Below are 10,925 nucleotides of genomic sequence, written 5' to 3'. Positions count from 1 at the left end.
AGACAGCATTCCCAGCTGCAATTCCGGCTCCTAAGGGGTTAAACCCACCCGGGGCACAACCTTGGAGAGAAACCACCTGGAAATGTAAAGTGCCGTTTATTTATTATTTCCCCTCCCCTCCCCGTCCATGATGAAAATATCGAGTTTAAAAAAAAAAAAAAAAACAACCAAAATTAATTGCACCACCAAACTGCTCCATCCATGCTCTCCTCCTCCTCCTCATCATCATCATCCTCCTTTTCCTCCTCTTCCTCTCCAAAACCCAGCACCAAAACTGATGGAAAATAGCCCGAAACTTGAGGAACCTTCCCATATTAAATAAGAGGCAAAATCCATCACATCGAGCACCCCACGGCTCCAGGGGGGCTTGGTTGGGCATGAGCTGAGCCAGCAAGCACAGACCCCTCAAATCTGGGGTGTTCCCCCCAAAATTAGGGTGCTCCCCCCAAAAAATTGGGGCGTCCCCCCCTTTGGGGATGTGGCTGCCCTGTGGGTTGGCACCAGGCAGGGCAGTGCCTTTGTCCTGTGCTGGAAAACAGGAAAGCAAAAGGGATGAGGGGCTTGGGGGTACCCAGGCCTGGGAGTTAATTTTTGGGGGGGCTGCCATGGTGGGACCCAGGGCAGGCAGGGGGATGGCAGCTGCCAGCCTGACTGAGTGAAAAACAGCCAAAAAAAAAATACAAGGAAAACACCAAAAAATTCCTAAATCCTCATGGGGGGGGCTCAGGGGTTGCCAAACCCACATGGGGGGAGGAAAGGAACAATTCACCCCAAAATCCACGTGGTGGGAAGGGGCCTGGGGGGCTGCAGGGTCCTTGATGGGAGGGAGGGACAATCCAGGGACAACAACGCGGGCTCGGGGTGGGTTCATCCCCGGCCAGGGGGCTCTGACAGGGAATCCTGGAGCTCTGCCACGGCCACAATGGCTGAGGCCAGCCCTGGGATGGGCTGGAGGCAGCTGGAGGGGGGAAACGCAGCCTGGAGGGGGGAAATGCAGCCTGGAGGGGGGAAATGCAGCCTGGAGGGGGGAAACGCAGCCTGGAGGGGGGAAATGCAGCCTGGAGGGTTCCCTGTGCCCCCGATGGGGTCAGGAGAGGGACCCCAACCCCGGGCACAGCCGGGCTCTGCCTCCCCTTCTCCAGGGAAGGAAAATCTAAAATGCACTCTCTCCCCTCACCTGGACGCTGAAAAGTGGGAGCCATCCCCATCCCATCCCCATGGATCCAGCCCCTCCCCTGAACATCCAGCTCAGGACAAGCCAGGCTCCATCAGAACCGTTTAAAGCAGATTTAAACCAAGCAGCAATCCCTGCTCTGCCCCCAGCCCAGCTGTGGCCTCAGGCAGGACAGGGACACTGCTCTGGGCCACCTTAGGCAGGGTTTCTCCATTCCTGATCCCACTGATTCTCCATCCCAGAGAGAAACCAGGGATGGGGTGAAGCACCAGCTCATCCCGCACCACCTCACACCTCCCATCACCTTCCTTCCTAATTTCCAAAATAACAAAAAAAAAACCCCAAACCAAAACAAGAATAAACCCAAAAATAAAGAAAAAACCAACATAAGCAGCACCACAATTCCCAAGTGTCAGGAGCCCCAGAGCTGGAGCAGAGCCTGGAACAGCCCCAGGTCCGAGGGGACCGACCCTGGTGGATGGAGCCGCCCCCGGAGGATGGAGCCGCCCCGGGCCGGAGCTTTGGCGCTGGGAGGGAGGAAGGAGGGCCAGCTGTGCCCTGCAGGGAGCAGAGGAAGCGGTGCCCGAGGCAGGAGTGCCAGCCGGGCTCACACGGCAGCGCGGGTGGGAGTGCTGGGCTGGTTCAGCCGCAGCGTCCGGCACAGCCAGCCCGCGAAATCCACCTCCTCCACCTCGGAGCGCTTGATGAACGTGTGGCTCTGCAAGCAACGGGGAAAACACGGTCAGGAACGGCTCAGAGGAGCAGCCCAGATCCCAAAAAGCCGGCCCTGTGCTGTGGGATATGCACTGGAGAGGAAGGGAAGATCCTGAGGCAGGGAAAGAGGATTTGGAGAAAATATTCCTCCCACCATCACAGGGAGGAATTCCTGCCCAAGATCCCACCCAGCCCGGCACTTCCCCTGGATAAAGGGGGTCAGTCCCTCATCCTGAGCTCAGCCTGGGAATTCCCAGCCTTTGGAACAAGAGGGATGGGGCAGCAGCTGGCAGAGCCACCAGAAAAATCCTCTCCCCACTCACCATCAGCATCTTCAGATCTGCTCGTTCTGCTGGGTTCTTAATTAAGCTGAAATGAGAAGAACAAGAAGAGAGGGAAGCCAAGGTGAGATTCCATGTGGGGATCAGGCTGGAGAAGCCCCAGCTTCCCCCAGAGCCCCTCAGGACCCTGGCAGAGGGATCCCTGCCAGCCCAGCTCCCAGGGAGAGCTGCAGCATCCATCTCCTCCACACTGCGGGGACAAACTGTGCCCTGCAAATGGAGAAAAGGCCCCGAAGCTTGGCAGCAATCTGGGGTTTATCCGAGCTCTGCTTCACTGGGAGCTCTGGCAGCACCTTCAGGTGTCCCTGTGCCCACGGGGTGACTCAGCCCCAGGATCTGCTCCGCCACCCTCCTTGCCAGGCTCACATTTAGAAGGAGCTGGGATCCTGCTCAGCAACCCCACAAATAATAAAATGCTTTTATTGCAACCCTTCCCAAGGCAGGAGCTCCCAGCACAACGTGGGATCAGGCAAGGAGAGAGAGAGAGATCAGGCAGAACACAGAGGGTGGAGCTGCAGCGCTGTCAAGGAGCACGCCCAAGGCTCCACCTTCAGCCAGGAGATGAAATCCTCACCATTTATTTACAAACTCCTGGAAATCTTGCGTGAAGACTCCACTTGGCAGCTTGGGAGGAGGCTGTGGAGAGAAGGAAAAGGGGTTCCTGCACCACTCCTGTGTTACTGGGCCAAAAATCAGTGTCAGGGAGCTGTGCTCTACAGCCACTCTCATCCTCACTGCTTTTCCAGCCAGGAAAACCCTTCCCTGCCATTCCTTCCCTGCCATTCCTGCTCATTCTGCACCCGGGAGACCCCACACTGAACCCCAGCCAAAGCTGGGAAATCACCAAGCATCCCAATCCTAAATCCAGCCTCACAAATCCCAGCTCTGGCCATGCCTAGGGCTGATGAAACAATCCCAAAATGAGAATTTTCCATCGCTGTGTTTGTGAGAGCTGGCCTTGCAAGTTGGGTAGGACACGGGGGATGGCCTTAAACTGAAGGAGGGAAGGTTTAGGTGGGATGTTGAGAAGAATTTCCCCCCTATAAGAGAGAGGAGGCCTTGGGATGGAATTCCCAGAGCAGCTGTGGATCCCTGGCAGTGCCCAGGGCCAGGCTGGAGCAGTGGGACAGTGGGAGGTGTCCCTGCCACGGCAGGGGTGGCACTGGATGGGATTTAAGGTCCTTCCAACCCAAACCATGCTGGGATTCCCTGAGTGACCAAACATGGAGAGCAGAACATCCCTGAGGAAGCCCTGGGGAAGCAAACACCCACCTCGTTAACGATGTAATCCAGCAGCTCAAAGATGGCCATGGCAGGCCTGGTGTCCATCCCGTGCCCTGGGGGGTGACACGAACACAAACGGTGCTGAGAGGCTGCTCAGGGCTCAGTTTGGGGTGAAAACCACGACTTTGGGGGAGCTCTGCTGGGAGAGGCTGAGGCAACTCCCGGGGAAATTGAGCCATTAAATAGAATCAAGTTCATTCCCAGAATTTCCATTTCTTTCACCAGATCTCCAGTCCAGATTTATTTATTGGACAGCACCAGACCATCTACTCTGGCTGGCTGGCAGCACTTCCAGAGCCTTCTGCTCCCAAGGAAACGGCTCCAGCAGAGCATCCCTGGAATCCTGGAGCTGCTCGGTGCTTCTGTGAGAGCTCCCAGCAGAGCTCTTCCCAAAAAGCTGCCTGAGAAGAACCTGCTGGCAGCACAGGGGCTGTGACAACGTCCCTCACACCATCCTCTCCACGGCAGCCACATTCCAGCCGTGCCCAGAGCCTTTTTGCGGGACACAGGAGGATCTCAGGAGCCCACGGGCAGACCCCAAATCCATCCTGAGAGTCCCTCCCCACCTCGATTCCACCAACCTGTGTCGCGCAGGAGCCAAAGTCGCCTTCCCAGCAGAGCCTCCTGCAGGGCAGCTCCCCCAGCCACCCCAACCCCGCAGCTCCCCCATGGAAGCGTTGCTGCCGATGCACACCACAGCCCCTACCACTGACGGGGCGTCCTGGGGGCCTGGCCCGCGGCGAGATGCTGGGGGACTCTCCCTCCGCCCCGTCCACCACAGGACGGCCAAAAATTGCTTCCAGTTCCTTGGAGTCTGGCGGGGGGATTGGGTACCTTCCGATCGACAGCTCCACCAGGGACAGCCCCATGCTCCAGATGTCCGACTGCACCGAGTAGTGCGTGCCCTGCAGGCGCTCGGGCTGCGGGAGAGAGGTGGGGATGGTGGGAATGGGGATAATGGGGATAATGGGGATAATGGGGATAATGGGGATAATGGGGATAATGGGAATGGGAATGGGGATAATGGGAATGGGAATGGGGATGGGGATAATGGGGAGAGCCCTGCAGGGGCTTGGGCTGCGGGAGAGAGATGGGGATGGTGGGAATGGGGATAATGGGGACAATGGGGATAATGGCACTGGGAATGGGGATAATGAGGATAATGGGGAGAGCCCTGCAGGCGCTCGGGCTGCGGGAGAGAGATGGGGATGGTGGGAATGGGGATAATGGGAATTGGGATGGAGATAATGGGGACAATGGGGATAATGGCACTGGGAATGGGGATCATGGGGATAATGGGAATGGGGATGATGGCACTGGGAATGGGGGATTATGGGGATAATGGGAATTGGGATGGGGATAACGGGGAGAGCCCTGCAGGCGCTCGGGCTGCGGGAGAGATGGGGATGGTGGCACTGGGAATGGGGATAATGGGGACAATGGGGATAATGGCACTGGGAATGGGGATCATGGGAATGGGGATAATTGCACTGGGGATGGGGGATGATGGCACTGGGGATGAGGGGATGATGGCACTGGAAATAGGGATAACAGGGATAATTGCACTGGAAATGGGAATAACAGGGATAATTGCACTGGGAATGGGAATGGGGATAATGGAGAGAGCACAGGGGACTCAGGGGAGTGGGATGGGGATAATGGGAATGGGGGATAATGGCACTGAGAATGGGGATAATGGCATGTGGGACTGAGGATAATGGGAATGGGGGATTATGGCACTGGGAATGGGAATAACAGGGATAATGGCACTGGGAATGGGGGATTATTGCACTGGGAATGGGAATAACAGGGATAATGGCACTGGGAATGGGGGATTATGGTACTGGGAATGGGAATAACAGGGATAATGGCACCGGGAATGGGTGATAATGGGGAGAGCCCTGCAGGGGCTTGGGCTGCGGGGAGAGGAGATGGGGATAATGGCACTGGGAATGGGAAAGCACAGGGAGGGGCTCAGGGAGAATGGGAATGGGTGATGATGGCACTGGGAAGGGGGATAACAGGGAGGGGCTCAGGGGGACAGGAATGGACATGGGAGCAAGGATAATGGCACTGGGAATGGGCGATAACCACTGGAAATGGGCGATAATGGCTCTGGGAATGGGCGATAATGGCACCCAGGGCACAGGGAATGCAGGGTGACATGGAATGCTGGTCCCCAGAGCATGGGAACACCCACTGCCGTGGGATATGGACCCCCAGGACACAGGGATGTGGGCTAACATGTGACAGTGACACCAAATACAAATATCCTATATTGATGAGACTCCAGCGCCTAAGGGGGCTCCAGGGGAACTGGAGAAGGACTCTGGGCAAGGGACAGGACACAGGGAATGGCTCCACACGGACAGAGGCAGGGATAGATGGGATAGATTGGGAAGGAATTCCACCCTGAGAGGGTGGGGAGGCCCTGGAAGCTGTGGCTGCCCCTGGATCCCTGGAAATGTCCAGGTTGGAGCAGCCTGGGACAGTGGAAAGTGTCTCTGCCATAGCGGGAGGGGGACTGGATGGCCTTTAAGGCCCTTCCAACCCAAACCATCCTGGGATTCTGTAATATCCCAATCCCATGGCAGCTCTCCAGGGAAAGGACAGTCCCAGAAGGATCATGTGCAAAGGGGATGGAAAAGAAGAATGATGTGCAGACAAAAAGCACTTGGAGCATCTTATCCACACTCCCAACTCAGGAGCATTCCCAGCTACTTGTGTTTGGGAGTCTGGAACACCCAGCAGGAATCTATTTCTCCGTGTGCTGAAATCTAAGGGACTCTGCTTATCCATAAAAATGTATTTTCCTGCTCTCTGCTGTTAACACCCAAGAGGCACCAGAGGAGCAGAAAATCCCCTTGAGGTTATGGCCATTAAAAGAAAAAATAAGAAATAAATCAATCCATGCAAGTCATCCCCACTGGCAGCTCTGAGGCAGCCTGGAGCCAGGGCCTGGGAGCAGAGGGGACAGGATTTTTAAATAGCCCCTGACTAACTATAACTGCTCTTGAATAACCATTCCCAAAATACAGGAGCAGCTCAGACCTCAGGATCCTTCCCTGGGAGGGTGGGCAGGCCCTGGCACAGGTTCCCACAGAAGCTGTGGCTGCCCCTGGATCCCTGCAAGTGTCCAAGGCCAGGTTGGACGGGGCTTGGAACAACCTGGGCCAGTGGAAAGTGTCCCTGTGAACAGGATGGGGATGGAAACAGCTGAGATGAACTCAAATAGCCCAAAAACCCCAGGTGGAAGGAACTTACAGACATGTAGGACCGAGTTCCCACAAAGGAGTTGGCCATGGAGTCAATGAGCTGCCCGCTGACCCCAAAGTCACAGAGCTTGATCTCCCCTCGGGAATTCACCAGGATGTTGGAGGGTTTCACATCTGGGAACAGCGAGAGAGAGAGGGCAGCGTGAGGGTGGCTCTGGGTGACACCTGGCACTGCAGGCTGGCATTTTCAGGGTCCTGCTCTCACCTCTGTGCATGATTTGGTGCTTCTCCCGCAGGTAGGCCAGGCCCCGCAGAACCTGGGGGAACCAAAGGCTGCATCAGAGCTGAGCCCAGGGAACAGCTCTGCCCCCAGCCCAGGGAGAGCTGCCCTGTGGTGTCCATGTCCCTCAGGGTTTGCAATTCATCCCCAATTCCATCACAGATTTTGGGTGAACCGCCCCAAAAAAGCTTCTCCCAAAGCTCCTCGAAGTGAAGCCAACATTATCCAGGGGGAAAGGGGTTGGGAATATTTCCCCTCTGCTCTGGCTCAGGAAAAGTGCAGTCCCCAGGACTGGGAAACAGAGAACTTCCCAGGGCAGCCCAGGAATTATTCCCAATCCCTGCCCAGCAAATCCCCCCCGAAAGCCTGGGCAGCCCCAGCACTCACCGCTATACTGACTTTGCCCAGGATTTCCTCAGGAATTCTTTTGGCTTCCTTCAGCACTTGATCCAAAGAGCCACCATCCTGAAACCAAGAACGTGGGAATGACCAACACAGCAATTCCCAGCAGGAAAACAGAGCAGCTGGATGCACAGGGCAGCAGGTGCATTGAGCACACTCCTTTTTCAGCCAAAAAGAAGATCTGGTGATCTGAGCTCAGGTTTATCACTGAAAACTGATATCACCCAAGTTTATCACTGAGAACTGTTTTTTAACAGCTCTGCTTCTTGCTGTTGGATCCGTGCTTCCTTCCATCAGTGGAAATGCCAAGATGGTGCTGATTTGGAGGAGAAATGACTTAATTTTCCACCACAAAGAACAGAATGTGTCCACTGAGCCTCTCAGCAGGCTCTGCAGAGCAGTGGGTTGGCAACATTTCCGTTTGGCCAAGCCCCAAACCTCTGCTTCCTCTTCCCAAAAGTCGCTGTCTCCCTCATTCCGAGCCCTGGGCAGGAATGTGTGGCTCCCACCAGGAGCAGAGTGGCCAGGACAAGGAGCTGCCAGTGGCACTGAGCTGGCAGGGAGAGGCACTGGGAGGGAGCAGGGAGGGCAGGGCCTCACTCACCATGTGCTCCATGCAGATGGAGATCTCCCCGTCGCTGTAGAAGGCTCCATAGAAGCCCACGATGTAGGGGGAGTTGCACTCGTGCAGCACCTGCAGCTCCCGGATGATCTGGTTCCTGATGGCTGGCTTGATTTCCAAATGGATCAGCTGCCAAGGGAGAGGAAACAGGCAAGGTGTGACTCCTGGGAGGGAGAGGAACTGATGGGCAGCAGCCCTGAGTGCTGGGAGGAAATCACATCTTCAGGGGAGGAGCAGAATTTTTCCCATTTGCAGAGTAATATCAAGGTTAAAGTGTTAGGACACAGGGAATGGCTTCCCAGTGCAGGGATGGATGGGATATTGGGAATAAACCCTGGAATGGAATTCCCAGAGAAGCTGTGGCAGTGCCCAGGGCCAGGTTGGACGTGGCTTGGAGCAGCCTGGCACAGTGGAAGGTGTCCCTGGCCTTGGCAGGGGTGGCACTGGGTGGGATTGAAGGTGTCTCCAGCCCCATCCAGTGTGGGATCCCAGGCTGGAGGCACACAGAGAGCTCCGTGCTGCCTCAGCCACGGAAGGCGCCGGGATTGCAGCGGACACGGGTGGAAAGACGAGTCAGGAGTTTGATCTCAGCCCCTCTGAGTCAGCAGCCAGGAGCATTTTCACAAGCTCTGGAGGTGTTGTAAGAAGGTGCTCCCAGATCAAGGAAACCACAGAAAAGAAAAAGCCCCTGTGAAGGTTCTGCACGAGAACGAGCAGCGGCTTTTGGGGCCGCACGCGGGGTCAGAGCACAGCGGGGAGGGAAACACCCAGGGCTGGGGAAAGGAGGCCCTGCCCTGGAACTGGGTGAGCTGTGAGGCCCCTTCCAACCCAAACCACTCCAGGATTCCACAGTCCCAGCAGCAGGAGGGAGGAGAGACTCTGGAGGAGGCAGAGCAGTGGTTGTGCTGCTCCTGCCAAGCACGGCCTCCCCCAGCAGGCAGGTGAAGCAGCTCCTGATTTTCTACTCTGTGGCACCACAGTGGATGTTCCCAATGGAGCCAAGTCTGAGAGGAACCTCTGTCTGAGGAACCTCTGTCCCTGCTTGGAATGACCTTGGGATGTGTTAAATGGGGCTGAGGGATGAGGGATGTGTGTGCCAAACCCATCCTTCCCATTGCCACTTCCTCAGTCATGACCTACAATCCTCGGGAGAGCCAATTCCACTCACTTCGTCCATCAGAACTGGGAAAAAAAAAATAAACTGCTGTTTTCCAGAGCCCAGGGATCTGTCACTGGGAGTGCAGCCTCTCCAAAAGGAGACAGCTCCATCTGGGAGCAGCCAGGCCTCTGCTCCTCACCCAGGTGAGGTGGTGAAGGTGCAAATGCAGAGAGAATCCAACCAAAGCCGGCCCTCCCCGAGCCATGGAGAGCTCCAGGTGCCCCCCAGCACTCCCAGCCCCTCGTTACCTTGCGTGCCATAACGAGCCCTGAGGGTTTGTGCTGCACTTTGGTGACCACCCCGCCATTGCCAGCGCCCAGCTCGCAGATCCTCTCGAAGTCATCGTCCTTCAGCTCCCCCACTTTGGCTTTCTGTGTCAGGAAAGCCTCCAGGCGCTTCTTCTGCTGCTCATCCAGCTCCAGCTCCTCCAGCTTCTTCTGCAGGTCCACCAGGTTAGCCCTGGAGAGGGGAGGAGGAGATGGGAGATGCTCAGCAGCAGGGAAAGGAGGGTACAGTTCTTAGGAAATTATGGAAAAATCATCCCCTAACATGTCCTGAGCCCCCACAATGGGATCAGCTGGACAGGGAGAGCTGGAGAAGTCCCTGCCCAGCACACACAGCCCCTCTGGAGAGGAGCTGGGGAGCAGTCAGGCGTTTTTGGAGAGCCAAGGAACAGGAAGAATCCTCTGGCCCTTAAAGAGGCAGCAGCAGATGCTGCTCCCTGTCCCGGGGAGCCAAACTTGGCTTTGGTGTGTAACATGAGAGGGGCTTTCCGTGGGGTCCAGCAGCCCTGTTACACCCCCACCCCAAATCCTGAGCACAAAGGGGGGTCTGTGCTGCCCCAGCAGCAGCTGCCGAGCCTGTGCCGGCTCCAGCTGCTCCGTCCCATTTGCTGCCACCCCCCTGTCCCTCCTCAGCCACACTGGGACATGTCGGGAGGGTCTCACCCATCCCTTCCACTCCTCGTACCCCCCTCCACCGCCTCTCACCCCACATCTCCCACCCGCCGAGCCCCCAGTGCTGCCCCATTACCTCCCCAGCCCCATCCCCGCTCCAGCCTGGATCTCCAGGCCCGTTTCCCTCCCGTTCCTTAGCACGGCACCCCCCGGGCCAGAGCTGTCCCTGCAAACCGGGGGGCCCAGAGCAGCCTCCCCCTGCCCATCCCATCCCCACCTGCCCTCCCAGCCCTCAGTTTTCTCGCCCGGCTCTGCCTCCCTGATCTCACCTGCCCCACACCGGGCCCATCCAGCCCTCCAGGCCTGGCCCGGTTCCCCCGAGCCTATCCCAGCTCCCCCTCAGACCTTCCCAGGCCTCCCCAAACCTGTCCCGGCTCCTCCGGGCCTTCCCCGGCCCTCCCCACGCCCCGTGCCCGCCGTGCCCCGACCGCCCCGGGCCCGGTGCCCGCTCTGTCCCGGCCTCCCCGCTCTGCCCGGGCCCGGTGTCCCCCCCAGGCCCCGCGTCCCCCACCAGGCCCAGCCCCGCTGCCGGGGCGGTCCCGGCCGGGCCTGACTCACTCTGCGGAGCCGTCGGGGCTGGGCCCCTCGGCGGCGCTGGGGGCGATGTTGAGGGCGGGCAGCACCGGCTTCCTCTTGGCCGGCATGGCCGGGCCGGGCCGCGCCTGCGGGGCCGGGGGGGCGCGGCCGGGCGCGGGGGCGCGCGGGGGCGGGGCCGGGGCGGGGCCAGCGCGGGCCAATCGGGGGCGGGGCCGGGCCTGGGGGCGGGGCCACGGCCCGT

At 58.1% G+C, this 10,925-nt stretch overlaps 1 protein-coding gene across 1 annotated transcript; it reads right to left on the bottom strand.

The window, feature by feature from the left end:
* Positions 1-1,115: 1,115 nt before the first annotated feature.
* On the bottom strand, positions 1,116-10,824 carry MAP2K2 (mitogen-activated protein kinase kinase 2). The gene is made up of 11 exons (XM_054291003.1): positions 10,706-10,824; positions 9,440-9,650; positions 8,015-8,161; positions 7,396-7,473; positions 6,994-7,045; positions 6,778-6,902; positions 4,220-4,433; positions 3,502-3,566; positions 2,804-2,865; positions 2,212-2,257; positions 1,116-1,892 (listed from the first exon to the last, which is right to left on the bottom strand). Exons 1-11 carry the CDS (start codon positions 10,789-10,791, stop codon positions 1,782-1,784), a joined length of 1,197 nt encoding a protein of 398 aa, XP_054146978.1. The 5' UTR covers positions 10,792-10,824; the 3' UTR covers positions 1,116-1,781.
* Positions 10,825-10,925: the final 101 nt, after the last annotated feature.

This window comes from Melozone crissalis, unplaced genomic scaffold (assembly GCF_028551555.1).
Source record: "Melozone crissalis strain CALT ecotype California unplaced genomic scaffold, PUWL_Pcris_2 ptg000088l_1, whole genome shotgun sequence".
In the NCBI taxonomy this organism is placed as follows: Eukaryota; Metazoa; Chordata; class Aves; order Passeriformes; family Passerellidae; genus Melozone; species Melozone crissalis.
This window is presented reverse-complemented; position numbering and strand designations above follow the sequence as displayed.

Coding starts and splice junctions, on each gene's coding strand:
- MAP2K2 (XM_054291003.1), bottom strand. CDS start 10,791: ATGCCGGCCAAGAGGAAGCCGGTGCTGCCCGCCCTCAACATCGCCCCC. Junction 9,651..10,705: donor AGCCCCGACGGCTCCGCAGA/GTGAGTCAGGCC, acceptor TCCCCTCTCCAG/GGCTAACCTGGTGGACCTGC. Junction 7,046..7,395: donor TGGGCAAAGTCAGTATAGCG/GTGAGTGCTGGG, acceptor TGGTTCCCCCAG/GTTCTGCGGGGCCTGGCCTA.